General features: G+C 47.5%; 1 protein-coding gene across 3 annotated transcripts; it reads right to left on the reverse strand.

The window, feature by feature from the left end:
• Positions 1-6,167: 6,167 nt before the first annotated feature.
• On the reverse strand, positions 6,168-17,569 carry LOC105488077 (zinc finger protein 671). 3 transcript variants are annotated; one of them, XM_071088106.1, is made up of 5 exons: positions 17,336-17,443; positions 12,069-12,181; positions 9,959-10,085; positions 9,059-9,181; positions 6,168-8,110 (listed from the first exon to the last, which is right to left on the reverse strand). In XM_071088106.1, exons 3-5 carry the CDS (start codon positions 9,990-9,992, stop codon positions 6,900-6,902), a joined length of 1,368 nt encoding a protein of 455 aa, XP_070944207.1. In that variant the 5' UTR covers positions 9,993-10,085; positions 12,069-12,181; positions 17,336-17,443; the 3' UTR covers positions 6,168-6,899. The 3 variants fall into 3 exon arrangements, with proteins under 3 accessions (XP_070944207.1, XP_011750108.2, XP_011750109.2); XM_011751806.3 differs by lacking the exon at positions 12,069-12,181 and having other exon boundaries at positions 17,336-17,569; XM_011751807.3 differs by lacking the exons at positions 12,069-12,181; positions 17,336-17,443 and adding an exon at positions 16,854-17,043.
• Between the last annotated feature and the right edge of the window lie 1,193 nt (positions 17,570-18,762).

Here is an 18,762-nt window from a genome sequence, read left to right on the forward strand (position 1 = left end):
GCCTCCCAAACTGCTGGGATTACAGGTGTGAGCCACCATGTTCAGCCCAGAGAATTTATATGTTCTTCTGAGGGCAGAGTAAATGCATACTGGGGACTATCCCGAATGAATGAAAATTGGCTTTGGTTTCCTAACGGAAAAGAAGGCATGAGCCAAATCTAGTACAGAATACTGATCTCTCTGAGCTTGTAGCACAGCTTTAGTTGTTGATGCCATATTAGACATAGCTGATCAAATGGAGAGACACCAATTTATCAAGTCTTCCATAATCTATAGTTAACTTACCAGATCCATCAACTTTTCTTCCAGGCCATCCTAGACTGAGGCTGGAGTGCAGTGGTGCAAATACAGCTCACTGCATCCTCAAACTCCTGGCCTTGAGTGATCCTCCCCTCAGCCTCCTGAGTAGCTAAGACTATAAGCATGTTCCACCACACTCAGCTAATATGTTTTCAATTTTTTTGTAGAGAGGCGGTCTCACTATGTTGCCCAAGCTGGTCTCAAACTGCTGGCCTCAAGTGATCCTCCTGCCCTGGCCTCCCAAAGTGTCGGGATTACAGGCATGAGCCACCGCACCCAGCCCATCCTAGACTACTAAATAGGGAATTTTAGTAATATACCTGCATCTAAAAGATGCTCAATTCAAGCCAACATTTATTTCCCCCCAGGAATTCTATGGTGTTATAAATTAATCACTTGAGTGAGATTAGCCAATTCTAAAGGTTCCCATCTAGCACGCTCAATTAAAACAGGACTAAAAGCAGATTTACATGGCATTCTATCAATTCCAATAATGCCTTATGGTAACAGTGAAGCAAAAATCGTACCTAATTTCTGTCCATAAATTCCTCTATAGACCATATTTCTCCCGCTGCAAGCCTTCTCTAGCTGTATCACTATATTCGTGTAATTATATTTCCTTTTAAGTTTACATTAGCTAATTAAGTTATTGCAACATCAGTCATCAATTGTAGTAAAGTTTTCTCACTGCCTGCAGACCATTTACTTCATTCCAATGAAAGTGAACTTCAAGTCCCAGCTGGAGGTCATGAGACCTTAACCAGGCCATTGTCAAAGGAAATTAAATTTTGGGACCCCAAACCTTTTTAGCCAAGGGGAAAAGTCAAGCTGGGAACTGGGTCACACAAACTTGCCTCCACCTTTTGGTTCCTAAACAAAATGGCTACAAGATGAAAAGCTACCCACCTTCACCATATTTTGCCCACAAGGAAGTTACTGGTGAGCTGTTAAAACTTCACCATGGTGGCTGGGTGCGGTGGCTCATGCCTGTAATCTCAACACTTTGGGAGTCCAAGGTGGGTGAATCACAAGGTCAGGAGTTCAAGACCAGTCTGGTCAAGATGGTGAAACCCCATCTCTACTAAAAAAAAAAAAAAATACAAAAATTAGCCAGGTGTGGTGGCAGGTGCCTGTAATCCCAGCTACTCGGGAGGCTGAGACAGGAGAATCACTTGAACCCAGGGAACGGAGGTTACAGTGAGCTGAGATCATGCCACTGCACTCCAGCCTGGGGGACAAAAGTGAAACTCCATCTAAAAAAAAAAAACTTCACCATGGCAATGCAAATTGATAGTTTATCTTTACAGGTGCAGTCACCCCGGCCTGTCAGACACAAAATGCCTATCCGATTGTTCCCCTACCCCATTTCCTCTGTGTTATCTTACGTAAAATGCAGATTCCCCACATCTTTCTTTTGCCCCTTTTGTTTATGTGAAAACTGTGTGCTTCTCAATATCCCATCCTTTCTCCTTTAAATTTGGAGCCCTAAAAATCATCTTCGGAGAAAAGCATAGACTTGTCTCCCGGGTGCATCCTTAACTTTGGCAACTAAATCTCCAAAATGAGACTTGTCACTTTCTTCTATTGACATCATCATTCAGTCATAATACTCCCAATTTCCCTCCATGGTTATAATCAGAGCAGGCTCTGAAGAGATTATACTTGTCATTTTTTAATAATTTTGACATTTTGAAAAATTATCAAGACTAGGGTGAATTAATTAGTTCCAGATCTTTGAATAGACCAATTATTTTTAGTGATTCAATACTTTTTGTAACTACTCCATCTTCCTTTCCTGTTTAAGGTCATTTGTAATCAACCATCTAAACAATTTTATCCAATTCTGTTTTCCTGAGGTTTCTTCCATCTCTTTGATTTATTTATTTATTTATTTATTTATTTATTTGAGATGGAGTTTCACTCTTGTTGCCCAGGCTGGAATGCAATGGTGCAATCTCGGCTCACCGCAACCTCTGCCTCCTGGGTTCAAGCGATTCTCCTGCCTCAGCGTCCTGAGTAGCTGGGATTACATGCACGTGCCACAACGCCCAGCTAATTTTTTTTTTTTTTGTATTTTTAGTAGAGATGGGGTTTCACCATGTTGGTCAGGCTGGTCTCGAACTCCTGACCTCAGGTGATCCTCCCACCACGGCCTCCCAAAGTGCTGGGATTACAGGCGTGAGCCACCGCGCCCGGCCACCTCTTTTTAGTTACCTTTCTTCTGAATGATTCTTACTTTTCCTTCCCCCTCCAGTATTAAGTCTAATTCAAGAGAGTTCAATAAGGAGGTCCATAACATCATGCCTCATATCATGTTGTCTCCCCTTTTACCATGACATCAATTAGCTGGGTCCGCAGGATGGAGTTAGGAAAAGGTATGGTAGTGTACTTAATTACAGGCTAGAATCTACAGCTGATATAGTTTAGATGAGTGTCCCTTCCAAATCTCATGTTGAAATGTGACCTCCAGTGTTGGAGGTGGGCCTAATGGGAGGTGTTTGGGACTTTTGCAGGACATTTAGTTATCCCTGCCGACCTACAGACTCCAGGTCCCACTTATGTTCTTCCTCCTGTTTGTGAGTCAATCACATAACTTGTGCAATCTCAACTCAAGGACTAGAAGCCAACCTATTCACAAAAAATCTTCCTCACCAGCCTCTACCATATTTCATTCTGCCCAATAACTCCTTAGCCATTATTATTTGAAATGGACTCAGAGATCACAGCAAATATCTCATCTTCACCAACTGAAAACATTTCAAAAACGTAATTGAAAATACTCACGGCCGGGCGCGGTGGCTCAAGCCTGTAATCCCAGCACTTTGGGAGGCCGAGACGGGCGGATCACAAGGTCAGGAGATCGAGACCATCCTGGCTAACCCGGTGAAACCCCGTCTCTACTAAAAAATACAAAAAACTAGCCGGGCGAGGTGGCGGGCGCCTGTAGTCCCAGCTACTCGGGAGGCTGAGGCAGGAGAATGGCGTAAACCTGGGAGGCGGAGCTTGCAGTGAGCTGAGATCCGGCCACTGCACTCCAGCCTGGGCGACAGAGCAAGACTCCATCACAAAAAAAAAAAAAAAAAAAGAAAATACTCACAAAACTCTACAGAGCATACTCACATGAGGTTTTGTTAAGGCAAAGGGTATGGTGCAGCAAGAGAAAGAGAATGCATGCCCATATGCTATGTCAGACACAAATCCAGGCAGTTTTCCAGATTTCCCAGTCCAGATGGCACATTGATGTGATTCACTTCCAGATCAAGCCACCAGTATCTGAGAGAGAAATCCTGGCTTCAGGAGAGCTCAAGTCAGAGGATCGCAGCAGGCCAGCAGGGATTTTATGCCCTTCTGGGGTAATATAGTTGAGCCAGAGTGCCTACCTAATCACATATGCCAACCAGAAACCATCAGCAATCAAACTCACCCTCCATATTGTCATGGGATTTTTCCAGATGTTAAACAATACATAATAAAGCTCACTGCACTAAATGTCAAAATGAAATGAGATACCTGAAGTCCCTAGAGACAAAAGTAGAGCTTTTCCAGCCCAATTTTTTTTTTTTTTTTCGAGATAGAGTCTTGCTCTGTTGCCCAGGTCAGAGTGCAGTGGCACGATCTCAACTCACTGCAAGCTCCGCCTCCTGGGTTCACGCCATTCTCCTGTCTCAGCCTCCCAAGTAGCTGGGACTACATGCGCCTGCCACCATGCCCGGCTAATTTTTTGTATTTTTAGTAGAGACGGAGTTTCACCGTGTTAGCCAGGATGGTCTCGATGTCCTGACCTCGTGATCCACCCACCTCAGCCTCCTAAAGTGCTGGGATTACAGGCATGAGCCACCGTGCCCAGCCAACTAATTCCATCTTACACAAAACGAATGCACACTATATCAAAATTTGGGGGATGCTGCTAAAGTAGTACTTATAGGGAAATGTCTAGACTATATTATTATATAAGAAGAGAGTTCACAAATAAATGACAATTTATTTTAAGAAATTAGGAAAACCAGCCAGGCATGCTGGCTTATGCCTGTAAACCCAGTGCTTTGGTATCGCTTGAAGCCAGGAGTTCAAGACCAGCTCGGGCAATACAGTGAGACTCCATCTCCAAAAACAAAAACAAACAAAGAAGTTAGCCAGGTGCGATGGTACATGCCTGTAATCCCAGCTACTGAGGAGGCTGAGGATTGCTTAAACGCAGGAGTTCAAGGTTACAGTCAGCTATGATAGTGCCACTGTATTCTATCCTGGGTGACAGAGAGAGACCTGGTCTCAAAACAAAAAAGAAAACTGGAAAAACAGACAAGTCCTATAGGTAACCCTATATTGACTCTATTCTCTTGCCTCTTGCTTCAGGAGCAGCCCTGCCTCAGTGATAGCAAAAAGTGGCAACCAAGAAAGCTATTTCCATGATTCACCAGGAACACTGGCTAAATTGCAAAGCCACATCCCTGAAATGCTAGATCTTCCTTCTTTCAATCTTGGTTTTCCTACCCACTTGTGCACCCAGCGATGGTCTTCAGTTGAGCCATCGAGTCTTTGGGAATCCACAGAATGTTTAGATTTGCCCTGGGAGTGATGCTGACCACCAAAGAGACACAGCTGTGGCGGTTCTGAAACTTTCTGTACACTCTCATCCTATATAGCCATAGTATGGGAACATCTGAGCATGTACCTTTAGAAGTGGCACATCCGGCCGGGCGCGGTGGCTCAAGCCTGTAATCCCAGCACTTTGGGAGGCCGAGACGGGCGGATCACAAGGTCAGGAGATCGAGACCATCCTGGCTAACACGGCGAAACCCCGTCTCTACTAAAAACACAAAAAATTAGCCGGGCGAGGTGGCGGCGCCTGTGGTCCCAGCTACTCGGGAGGCTGAGGCAGGAGAATGGCGTGAACCCGGGAGGCGGAGCTTGCAGTGAGCTGAGATCTGGCCACTGCACTCCAGCCTGGGCGACAGAGCGAGACTCCGTCTCCAAAAAAAAAAAAAACAAACAAAAAAGAAGTGGCACATCCTAGGCCGGGAGTGGTGGCTCATGCCTGTAATCCCAGGACTTTGGGAGGCCGAGGCAGGCAGATCACCTGAGGTCGGGAGTTTGAGACCAGCCTGAACAATATGGAGAAAGCCCCATCTCTACTAAAAACACAAAATTAGCCAGGCATAGGTGACGCATGCCTGTAATCCCAGCTACTCAGGAGGCTGAGGCAGGACAATCACTTGAACCCAGGAGGTGGAGGTTGCAGTGAGCCAAGATCGTGCTACTGCACTCCAGCCTGGGCAACAAGAGCGAAACTCCATCTCAAAAAAAAAAAAAAAAAAAAAAAGAAAAGAAAAAAAAAAAGAAGTGGCACACCCTTTGTAGTGTGCTGCAATCTCCTCAACTCCCTATTAGTCTCACCCAGTGTTTCTATACCAATTGTAATTACCACCTGGCTCCTAGAGGTACTCCACACAGGGACACCTGCCTACTAAATTCTGAACACAGACTCCTTGACAAGAAGCAGGGGCCAGCTTCCCACTAAGTGCTTGGAAATATGGAACACTGGATGGGAACCAGTGACCAAACTCATGCTCCCAGGTGCTCTAGAAGTTGTTACAGCTGATCTCTCTTCATGGTTACCTCCAAACCCATAGAAAAACTGGCATCCAGGTCACATGATTTGTCTCACAAAGCCCTGCAGTCTGTCTTAGAAGGCCTTGAACAGCAACGCAAATTAGGTCAAAGCTGTAATCAGAGCTGTTCTCTGCCATGCTGTTCTTTGCTCTAAGGGACAGAAAACAAGGACTCCCAAAGCTGTTAACTTGTTCATGCTGAGAAGACAACTGTTTCCTCAATAGACTCCAAACAATAAACAGAACCCACAATATTAATTGTGGCTTAAAGAACACGCCTTTATTATAATGAGCAATGTGAAGCAGGCAGTTCGAGAGCTGGGTGACTTGGAGATTGGATATATCCATAATGAGCATCATATGAAACCAAACAATCAATGCAGGTAAGCCTCTGCAGGCTATTTGCAGAATCTTTTTGTGTCCTCTTGAACAAAGCTGATTATTTCCATGCCATTTACATCAAAAGAGAGAAAATTAAGACCCCTAGTGGGCTGTGAGACCACTTACAATCCTTTTAGGGACTGGGGAGAGAAGAGAGGTCTGCCTGTCATAAGCATGCTGGGGTAAATGGTAAACGCAGTATGACTCTGCCAAATGGTAGGGGCAGATGGCTCCTGCCCCAGCAAAGGCCAATAGCCATTTAAAAAGTGCGACACAGCTGTTGAAAGCATCTCACATACTTGGTGCTCACAGGGAATCTCCCCAGTGGGAATGTCCGTATCTATGAAGTTTCACTTCTGACTGATGGTTCCCTCACAATGGCTGCTCCCAGAGTTCCACTCTAGGGTGAGCTGTTAGGCTGAACAGAGATAGCACATTGCTTGGACTGCTAAGGCCTGTGTCTGGTGTGAAATTTCCAGTGGCGGGTAAGGTTCAGCCTCCAAGGAAAGGCTTTCCTGTATCTGCTGCACTCATTAACTACTGCTAGTTCCCCACCATACAGTAAGTTGGGGGCATTGGCCTAAGAGTTTCCCCACATTTGCTACACTCTTAAAGCTTTTCTCCAGCGTGAACCCTCTGGTGCAGAACAAGTGTCTGTTTCCGGATGAACTCTCTCCCGCACTCACTACACACATAAGGTCTTTCCCCAGTGTGGACTTTCCAGTGCCTGATGAGGTTGGGTCTTTGAGTGAAGGCTTTCCCACACTTGCTGCACTCATAAGGCTTTTCTCCAGAGTGAACTTTCTGGTGTTGAATGAGTTTAGAGATGCAGCTGAAAGCTTTACCACATCTGCTACACTCGTAATCACTGCTGTGAATTCTCCAGTGTACATTAAGGTGGGAGCTTTGGCTAAAGGCCTTCCCACATTCACTGCACTCATAAGGCCTTTCTCCAGTGTGAGTTCGTTGGTGCAGAACAAGTGTGTGTTTCCGACTGAATTCTTTCCCACATTCGCTGCATACGTAAGGCCTGGCTCCTGTGTGAACTTCCTGGTGTCGAATGAGATTAGACTTACTGCTAAAGAATTTCCCACATTTGCCACACTGATAGAGTCTTTCACCTGTGTGAACTCGCCTGTGCTCAATCAGGCCAGAGATTTGTCTAAAGAATTTCCCACATTCGCTGCACTCATATGGCCTTTCTCCAGTGTGAACTGTCTGGTGTTTAAAGAGGTCGTAGCTTTGGCTGAAGAACTTCCCACATTCGCTACACTCATAAGGCCTTTCTCCAGTGTGGATTCTCTGATGCCGAGCAAGTGTGTCTTTGCGGGTGAAGGCTTTCCCACATTGACCACACTTGTGATACCTCTGTCCCATGCGAAAGCCATTCACAAGCTTGGTGCTCTTGTGGGGCTTCATCCTGCTGTGAGAGGCCTGATGCTGAAGAAGGCCAGATGTGGCTGAAAAGTCTCTCCCACTTTTCCCACATGTGAGGGTCTTCTCTGGCACATGGACTCTGCAGCTTTTCACCGAGTCTCTACTCTCCTTCCTTGGGAAGAGTTTCCCTTCATTGGGCTGGTTCTGGTCAAAGTCTGTACTGAACCAGAATTGCTTTCCACATGCCCCGCACAAGTATGGTTTCTGCCTGGCTTTTCCCCCATGGTACTTAGCCGGGTGTAAGGTATCTTTCAATATTGGGCCACATATGTCACATGGGTGAGTCTGCAGCTCTGCCGTGAGAGTCCTGACCTGTGACACTCCTGCTACAGAAATGCTCTGCTCAGAAGATACCTCCTCATTCTCCACTCCATACCAACAACCTGAAGACACAGAAATGCTGATTAAATGCATGTTTACGGGTGGGAAGGGGCAACCCCATCATATATGTGCATTTGACACACGCAGGAGTAAGTTCATGAAACTGTTTTCAGGATGAGAAGCATGGTCAGAGTGAGGAAGGGACGGCTTTGAGGTAGTGAGCCTCTGGAGGTCATACCATGGGGGAGGGCCAATGAAGGGCCAGGATATAAGAATGGAACCAAACAGGCTGGCCATGGTGGCTCACACCTGTAATCCCAGCACTTTGGGAGGCCGAGGTGGGCAGATCACGAGGTCAGGAGATCGAGACCATCCTGGCTAACACGGTGAAGCTGCTTCTCTACTAAAAATACAAAAAAAAAAAAAAAAAAAAAAAAAAATTAACCGGGCATGGTGGTGGGCGCCTGTAGTCCCAGCTACTCAGGAGGCTGAGGTCAGGAGAATGGCGTGAACTCAGGAGGAGGAGCTTGCAGTGAGTGGAGATCACCCCACTGCACTCCAGCCTTTGCCACAGAGCTAGACTCCGTCTCAAAAAAAAAAGAATGGAAGCAAACAAATGGCTTCCAGTAGGGCCTTGACTGTTAGTGACTCATGAATGCTATGAAAAATGTATCCAGTTCCAGGAAAATCCAACTACAAGTGAGCAGTTGGTGTTCAAAGACTATTTAAGAATATATGCACATCTTGTGAACATTAATAGCAGGTCAATATTGCCAAAAATGCAGACAGACTAGTGGGAAAACATGGGTGTGAGGTGAAGGCCAGTGGTGAGGATGGCAAGGGGCTAACAAACTAGAAATGATATGTCTTCATGTCAACAACAGGGAAGGACAGATAGAAACGCTGTGTGGCCACTGGCCCTGGAAACAAACACTGATGTGAACAGTTAATGTTGACAGTTCTGAACCCAGCTTTGACATACATCATGCCCTTCCCCAATATCCACTCACCACGTCTAAGTCCGCTCTGGGCCTCTCTTTCTGTGGCTGAAGTCATATCCACCTGGTCATACACCCAGGGCTCTTCTGCTTGCTCTAGTTTAATGACTGCACATGATCTAGAAAATGCAATTCCTAAGAGAAAGTCAGAACAGGTGAGCAGCCAGCACAGGTCCATGGCAACCCACCCTATGATGAACTACAGGTAAGAAAAGTAACCTGGGAGGAGTTGTGCAGGAATAGAGCAAAGGTCCCTGTAAGTGACTATGTAAGTGCCTATAACTCCTGACAGGGTCAGGCCCTAGAAAATGTCACCTGGGCTGGGCGCAGTGGCTCACGCCTGTAATCCAACACTTTCAGAGGTCAAGTCAGGGGATTACTTGAGCTCAGGAGTTCAAGACTAGCCTGGGCAACATGGCAAATTCCCATCTCTACAAAAAAATTAGCTGGGCGTGGTGGTGTGTGCCTGTAGTCCCAACTATTCAGGAGGCTGAGGTGAGAGGATGGCTTGAGCCTGGGAAGTAGAGGTTGCAATGAGCTGAGATCGTGCCACTGCACTCCAGCTTGGGCAACAGAGCCAAACCCTGACTCAAAAAAAAAAAAAAAGAAAAAATGTCACCTGGAGAAAGGGGGCACAACCTTGGGCACAGAGGCATCATAATTTTGGACAGAGTCACCAGTACAGAAAGTGAACAGACCTAGTGAGAACCACTGGGCAAACCACAAGTCTCATGACCCCAAACCCTTGGCTGCATGGCTTCAGGACTGCTCAGCAAGTAGGAAGGACACTCCATACAGCTTAGCCCTGGCACCCTGAGCACTTGCTCCAGAAAACTGGTGAAGGAAGCAGTGCTCATGATCCGACCATGGGAAGAACAGAGTGGTAAATGGAGAAAAGCATGAGGACCTTACCTAGTGAGGCTAAAAGTGCAAAGTTCTCCAGCATCACATCATGGTACAAAAGTCTCTGAGCATCATCAAGTAGCTCCCATTCTTCCCGAGAGAAGTATACAAACACATCCTCAAAGACTACACAGCCCTGCAACAAAAGGGACAGGAAGGGTCATAAAAAGTCTCTTGACCCATGATCCCCTGTCTGCCTACCCACAACATCCTGCTAACTGACCTCCCAGGTTCCCAAGTCAGAGATACCAGGTACTGGTACCACTGGTTCTCACTCTCTCCTGATTACCCCAGAAATCACTGTGTCAGCCCACCGCAACAACAGGCAGGCTGACAGATAAATGCCATTTACACTCTGAGCCAGCCAACTCCCCTGGGGTACCCAAGAGCACAAATCCCAGGTATGAACCTAGGTTCATTTTTCTCAGTTAAGCCCCAAGTCACAGGACCATCAGCTCACACTTCCTCCACTCATACACATCACTCTCTGGACTACATCTCCCTCACATCTCCAGCTTTCCCACCACCCTACTGGCCCACCCTATCTCCCTGGACTCCCCAGTGTCACTCTACATATAGCATTAAGAGTGTTTGCCAAGGGCGGATCACAAGATCAAACCCTGTCTCTACTTAAAAAAAAAAAAAATTAGCTGGGCATGGTGGTGTGTGCCTGTAGTCCCAGCTACTTGAGAGACTGAGGCAGGAGAACTGTTTGAACCTGGGAGGCAGAGGCTGCAGTGAGCCGAGATCATGCTACTATACTTCAGTCTGGTGACAGAGCGAGACTCCATCTCAAAAAAAAAAAAAAAAAAAAAAAAAAGTGCTTGCCAACAATCAGTATCCCATCTTGCCCCAAACCACCAATGGCCCCATTGCCAAGGAAAGCCCTATTGTTGCTCTGAAAGCCTCCCAATCTGGCCTTTTTCCTTTTTTCAATCACAGGCACCTCAAACCACATGAAGATCTCAGGTATCCTCAACCCTCTTCCATTTCTTTGTTGCACATTGTACCACTGCTTGATATGGATTGGATGTGTATCCCCTACAAATCTCATGTTGAAATGCAACCCCTAGTGCTGGAGGCCCAGGGAAGCCAAAAGACTGGACACCCCTGATTTAAAGTGAGAGATGTGTAACTACTCCTTTAACTTGAACTCTTAGAGCCCACTGTAGGGTTATTAACTGATCTGATTTCAATATTGCTGTGCGTCAGGGAATAGGAACACTTGAAGAGAGGGAGAAGGATGGGGATCAGCTGGTCAGTGAGGCAGTCAGAAGACACACAATATTTAACAATTAAGACTGCCTGTCTCATATAAGTGTGGCTCGTGGTGCCACATGATGGCCCAAAACAATTACAGTAGTAACACCAAAGATCACTGATCACAAGAACAGGTATAATAAGGATGAAAATGTTTGAAATATTGCAAGAATTGCCAATGTATGACTTCAGGGATGCCACAAACCTTCAACTTGTAAAAACAGAGTATCTGCAAAGTGTGATAGAGTGAAGCACAGTAAGACAAGGTATGCCAGTATAGGGAATGTGAGCAGAAACATTTCCCGTGTTAGAACAATTTACCTTAGAGTAAACCTTTGGTAAGAACTTGCTGGCAGGGCATGGCTGCTAACACTTATAATCCCAGCACTCTGGGAGACCAGCCTGGCCAACATAGCGAAACCCTGTCTCTACTCAAAATACAAAAATTATTGTACACCCGCCAGGGCGTGGTAGCAGGTGCCTGTCATCCCAGCTACTCGGGAGGCTGAGGTAGAAAATCATTTGAACCTAGGAGGTGAAGGTTGGAGTGAGTTGAGATCACACCATTGCACTCCAGCCTGGGCAACAAAAGCAAAACTCCGTCTCAAAAAAAAAAAAAAAAACAGAACTTGCTGTGAGGCAGCTGCCCCCAATGAGCCTGTCTTTCTTGGGAAATGTATTTAGTCAAAAGAGCTAATGGATGGTCAGGCACGGTGGCTCACACCAGTAATCCCAGCACTTTGGGAGGCCGAGGTGGGCAGATCACTTGAGGTCAGGAGTTCGAGACCAGCCTGGCCAATATGGTGAAACCTCGTCTCTACTAAAAATATAAAAATTAGCTGGGCATGGTGGCACACACCTGTAATTCCAGCGACTCCAGAGGCTGAGAATAGCTTGAACAGGAGGCAGAGGTTGCAGTAAGCTGAAATCGCACAGCTACACTTCAGCCTGGGTGACAGAATAAGACTCTGCCTGAAAAACAAAAAAATGGTTCTAAAGGAGGTTGAGACAATCTATTGCATGGCATTTAAGGTATTTTGTGGCTTTGGCAACACTGAGTGAAGCAGGCTCATTCCCTGCACTGAAGGAACTTATCAGTGTGCGTTTCTCTTAGTTCAGGTGGTTCAAAAGTGAGGCTGAGAGAGGGGATGTCAGCAACATGGCGGAATACGAAGCTCCTGACTCTTTCCATCCACGGACACATGAAATACACGCCTATTTACAGACCATCCCCTCTGAAAGTGAGAAACTAGTTGAGAGACTGCTGATCACCAGGTAACGGAGAAAACATCTGTCTTAAACAGGTAAGAAAAGCTGAGGAACACTCAACCATGGACCCCACTGTGGGCACTGTTCATACAACGGAGAAAGGAATCCCCAACACACACCTTCTCCTGTGAAGAGGATGGTGTGGACCTCACATATAGTTCCTAACTCTAAGGTTATCCATGATTCGGCTCTTAATTCACCAACTCTAGAGAGCTAAGGGGAGGAGACATCAGCACCTCTGTACTACTCACAGGGAATGAAGACCCTGGAGTGCTAATGTGCCTATATCGAACTACTGCTTTTTTCCTGTGGTCTCTATAGACCACAGTCCACACAAGTGTCCCAACTTGTAATTCTTCTCTCCGAAGAACTGCACTCTAAACCTCCTGGCTCTGTGAACAGAGGAGACTGGAATACACATCTTTCTAGATCACAGAAAAAAGTTTGGCCGTTTGCTGGGCGCGGTGGCTCACACCTGTAATCCCAGCACTTTCGGAGGCCGAGGCAGGCAGATCACCTGTGGTCGGGAGATCAAGACCATCCTGGTTAACGTGGTGAAACCCCGTCTCTATTAAAAATACAAAAAATTAACTGGGCATGATGGCACGTGCCTGTAATCCCAGCTACTCGGGAGGCTGAGGCAGGAGAATCGCTTGAACCTGGGAGACAGAGGTTGCAGTGAGCCGAGACGGTGCCATTGCACTCCAGCCTGGGCAACAGGAACGAAACTCCATCTCAAAAAACAAACAAAAAAAAGTGGCAGTTTGATATGGGCACTCAAGCACTTCCAGGGTCTTCATGCCCTGTAAGTAGTGCAGAGAAGGGGCTTTAAAAAAACAGCCCTTCGGCCGGGCGCGGTGGCTCAAGCCTGTAATCCCAGCACTTTGGGAGACCGAGACCATCCTGGCTAACCCGGTGAAACTCCGTCTCTACTAAAAACTACAAAAAACTAGCCGGGTGAGGTGGCGGGCGCCTGTAGTCCCAGCTACTCGGGAGGCTGAGGCAGGAGAATGGCGTTAACCCGGGAGGCGGAGCTTGCAGTGAGCTGAGATCCAGCCACTGCACTCCAGCCTGGGCGACAGAGCGAGACTCCGTCTCAAAAAAAAAAAAAAAAACAGCCCTTGTTTCTCCCCAGAAGAGGTTTATGCCATGCATAGAGTGCTGCATCTTTTACAGCTACCTCCCGAAGGGCTCCATCGTAAACCTCTTACCTCTGAGAGCAGAAGGAACTAGGCAAGTCTTCCTGGATCACAGAACAAATAGGCAGAATTAAATGGGCATGAAAATATTTCTAGGAGCTACACCTCCTTGGAGCACTGCAAAAAAGGGGCAGGAATGTGCACCTCCAATTTACTCTCCAGAAGGGGCTTACAGCACACACTTCTAGTGGCTACTTAACAGTCTGGCTTCTACCAAATTTATATCAGGGAGCTGATAGGGCAAATAAAACAGCCAGAGCTGGCCGGGCACGGTGGCTCATGCCTGTAATCCCAGCACTTTGGGAGGCCGAGGTGGGCAGATCACGAGGTCAGGAGATCGAGACCATCCTGGCGAACACGGTGAAACCCCGCCTCTACTAAAAATACAAAAAAAATTAGCCGGGCGAGGTGGCAGGCGCCTGTAGTCCCAGCTACTCGGGAGGCTGAGGCAGGAGAATGGCGTGAGCCCGGGAGGCGGAGGTTGCAGTGAGCCGAGATCGCGCCACTGCACTCCAGCCTGGGCAAAAGAGCGAGACTCCGTCTCAAACAAAAACAAACAAACAAACAAAAAACAGCCAGAGCCAAAGCATGGCACTTCATGAGGCTTCCATATGGCTCAATGATAAAATCCAGGCCTACTCATTCTTCCTTTGGCCATGCACTGAGTATCACAAGTTCTGTAACTCCCACCCAAGAGACTGTCTCCTTAAAAACTACTCTGGAAGTCAATGGGGCTTTGCATTTCTGAGTGGCCCTAAACTACAGAAAATAAAAAGGTGGATACACAATGAGTCTACTTCCAGAGGCTATCTCCCGAGAATCAGAGGATGCTGCCCAAACACGACTTTAGGCATTTAGTCCTCTAACTAACTTAATGCAGGCAGCAGGAGATAAATACCCATGCTCAGCTGCATCATGAAAACAGAAGAAACCGGAACACATTCAACACCCTCAACACATCCCAGCGACATCAAGAGAGTCTGGTTCCTACCTTTTTTTTTTTTTTTTTTTTTTGAGACGGAGTCTCGCTGTGTCGCCCAGGCTAGAGTGCAGTGGCCAGATCTCAGCTCACTGCAAGCTCCGCCTCCCGGGTTTACGCCATTCTCCTGCCTCAGCCTCCCGAGTAGCTGGGACTACAGGCGCCCGCCACCTCGCCCGGCTAAGTTTTTGTATTTTTTAGTAGAGACGGGGTTTCACCGTGTCAGCCAGGATGGTCTCGATCTCCTGACCTCGTGATCCGCCCGTCTCGGCCTCCCAAAGTGCTGGGATTACAGGCTTGAGCCACCGCGCCCGGCCTGGTTCCTACCTTTCTGGCCTCAGGATAATGACAGAATGTAGTACACCCTAAGTTCCAGAGAGTTACCAAAAACAGAGACAGCATTCTGGACAAATACAAAGATTAGAGAAGCACCTTAAATCTTTGGCCAGATGGATTGGTGAGATCCTTCTACTACACTTGGCAAGACTGGGAGAGGTAGTGAACTTTTTTTTTTTTTTAAATGGGGTCTCAGCCGAGCGTGTGGCTCACGCCTGTGATCCCAGCACTTTGGGAGGCTGAGGCGGGTGGATCTCCTGAGGTCAGGAGTTCAAGACCACCCTGGTCAACATCGTGAAACCCCATCTCTACTAAAAATAAAAACAAATTAGCCAGGCGTGGTGGCGGATGCCTGTAATTCCAGCTATTCACGAGGCAGAGACAGGAGAACTGCTTGAACCCAGGCGGCAGAGGTTGCAGCGAGCCAAGATCGTGCCACTGCACTCTAGCCTGGGCAACATGGTGAAACCCCATCTCTACTAAAAATGCAAAAATTAGGTGGGTGTGGTGGCAGGCACCTGTAATCCCAGCTACTCAGGAGGCTAAGGTAGGAGAATTGCTTGAACCAGGAGATGGAGGTTGCAGTGAGCCGAGATCGCGTCACTGCACTCCAGCCTGGGTGACAAGGGCGAGACTCCATGTCAAAAAAAAAAAAAAAAACCTTGGCCAAGGCATGGTGGCTCACTCCTGTAATCCCAGCACTTTGGGAGGCCAAGGGGAGTGGATCACCTGAGGTCAGGAGTTTGAGACCAGCCTGGCCAGCATGGTGAAACTCCATCTCTACTAAAATACAAAAATTAGTTGGGCATGGTGGTGCATGCCTGTAATCCCACCTACTGGGAAAACTGAGGCAGGAGAATCACTTGAATCCAGGAGGCGGAGGCTGCAGTGAGCTGAGATTGCACCACTGCACTCCAGCCTGGGTGACAGAGGGAGACTCCATCTCAAAAAAACGAATAAATAAATAAATAAATAAATAAAATAAAACTAAAGCCAAGTGCAGTGGCTCACACCTGTAATCCCAACCCTTTGGAAGGCTGGGGCCGGTGGATCAGTTGAGGTCAGGAGTTCGAGACCACCTGGGCCAACATGGCAAATGTCCCCCTCCCCGCGTCTTTACTATAAATACTAAAATTAGCCAGGGGTGGTTGCGGGCTCCTGTAATCTCAGCTACTCAGGAAGCTGAGGCAGGAGAATTGAATCCAGGAGGTACAGGTTGCAACCACTGCATCCCACCCTGGGTGACAGAGTGAGACTTGGTCTCAAAAAAAATAAAAATAATAAACTAAAAGAAAACACACAAAATGAGGGTGAGATAATCAGATAGTAGCAAATTTATAGCACACCACACATCGTTGCCATCCCAGGCCAAACTCCTGATACCCTACAGCTCTCTCCTTCTACAAACACTGAAAAGAACCTTTTCAAATGCCAGGACCCTTCTCTTCTGGGGGGAGTCTCAAGAATGCCCACTCCCTTTTCCCTGTCCTCCAGTCCCAGCCTTCTCATCTCTTACCCCAGAGATCATCTGAAATAACATACTTAAGACTGCCCCACTTAAATCTGACCTCCTGGCCTTGACCTAGTCCAGACCACTCCCTTTACCCCAAAGACATTTTAAGCCCAGTCCCTTCCCCACAATTTCACACCTTCCTCTCTAGTTGCCTAAGTGAGGACGCCTCCACTCTGAGACATATCAGAGTCACCATTCCAAAATTCAAACGTTCATGAAAAAACACAACAAAAACACCTTGCTCTTTCATGCCTTACTTTCAATCATAGCTGCATATGCTGGAGCAGAAAATCCTGCTGGTTTCATATTTAAAACCTACCCAGAATATGATCACTTCTACCTACTCACCTGCCATTACTCTCGGTACATCCACCACCAAAGCATTCCTGGAATCCACTGCAGCCGTCTCCTTACCGGTCTCCTAGTATCCATCCTCACAGTCCCCACCCCGAACTAAAGTTCTCCCCTGAGCAAATTTCGAGACACTTAAAATCCCAGCTAAGATCACTTCCTTCTATTCAAAACCCTCAGGTAATCTCAACGCCCTGAGAATGAAGGGACAACTTTTCAGCCTGCCATTCCAGGCACAGTTCCTCAAACTCTGCTCCGTGTTGAAAAGAACACTGTCTCCCAAATGTCTGGGGATCAGCAGCACCCCCGAGCCTTTACCTGCGACGTCCCCTCCGCCCGTAACTCTCCCACACCCACCCACAGCGAGATAGAACCCCGCCCAAGAGTGCGTCGCTGTCCTGGGACACAGGGGCTGCAGGAACTTTACGATTCGGAGTCGGAGAAAGAGTGGCTGAGGGCCGGGAGGATGCAGCACCCACCCGCGCGGAGTCCGTTAGCTCCGCCACAGGACCGTGGGCGCGGACAGCTGCCGGGAGCGGCAGGCGTCTCGATCGGGGACGCAGGTACTTCCATCCCCGTAGAGCTTCGGACGCGTCGCGGGACGCTGGGGACAACATCTCCGCGCTTTCCTGACACCTCCACCTGCGGTCCACCCAAGCGTTACAGAGACCCAGATAGACGCAGTCTGACAGAAACAAACAAAATGTCCGCTAGGAGGAGGAGCCGGAAGTCCCGCCCACGCACCCTCCGCACGCACTGAAACACCCCTCTCTTGGGCCCTCATTGGATATGCAACGTATAGGTTTGTGGGTAGTGTAGTTCCCACGGAGACATCCTTCAAGGCGGAGGATTCTCGGCCTGGGACGGGGGCCAAGGTGTTTGGGGAAAGTAACCCGAGTTTCAAAGGACTGGCAGGACTTCCGTCCTCTTTTTTTTTTTTTTTTTTTTTTTTTAGGCGCAGTCTCGCTGTGTCTCCCAGGCTGCAGTGCAGTGGCGCGTTCTCGGCTCACTGCAACCTCCGCCTCCCGGGTTCAAGCGATTTTCCTGCCTCACCCTCCTGAGTAGTTGGGACTACAGGGGCCCGCCACCACGCCCGGCTAATTTTAGTACTTTTAGTAGAGACGGAATTTCACCACATTGGCCAGGCTGTACTCCTGACCTTGGGATCCGCCTGCTTCGGCCTCCTAAAGTGCTGGGATTACGGGAGTGAGCCACGGCGTCCAGCCCGACTTCCGTCCTCTGAAAAGGCCTGGACCTAGACTCCCCGGAGGGTAGAATGCACTGGTCGCAGAAATGTGGAGACATTTCAGATGTTCCCCAAAGCTGCAAAACTAAATAGACAAACCACAACACAATGTCTCTTTGCCTACACTCATAGCTAGGAGCTAATAACTATTATCTTGTTGCTTTGCAAGTACGGGTGCACTCAAGCTTTACGGGAACTTTTGTGAGCTTCAGTTTGGTCAGAGAGGGAAGAGAAAATACTCCAAACAAGGCCTTGCAGTGGAAGAAGGAAGAGGGATGATGTGGAGTCTCCCTGAAACCAGTGGGCAGATTTCCTCAGAAAACTCTTCCTGCCTAGGTAATCAGTGAGTGTATCCACCACTGCAAAACACAGTGCCATTACCATTTAATCTGTCATTGTAGGTACGGTGTCTGTATTAGGAGGTGAGATTATCCCGGAGGGGGAAAATCCTGAAAGCTATTAATAATGATTCTGTAGTTATTTGAAGATAATGAAAGACATTACTCCGAGGAATTATCTGTGATAGATGGACAAAGTTAAGATCTCAGTGAAGTTTGAGCCTGAATACTAAAGTATGAAAAGTGAAAGAATGAAGTTAAGCACGTGGTTGTATTGGGATCTTGACCACACTTTGTCCACAGAATGTGACTCTTTTTTCCT

This window comes from Macaca nemestrina, chromosome 20 (assembly GCF_043159975.1).
Source record: "Macaca nemestrina isolate mMacNem1 chromosome 20, mMacNem.hap1, whole genome shotgun sequence".
In the NCBI taxonomy this organism is placed as follows: domain Eukaryota; kingdom Metazoa; phylum Chordata; class Mammalia; order Primates; family Cercopithecidae; genus Macaca; species Macaca nemestrina.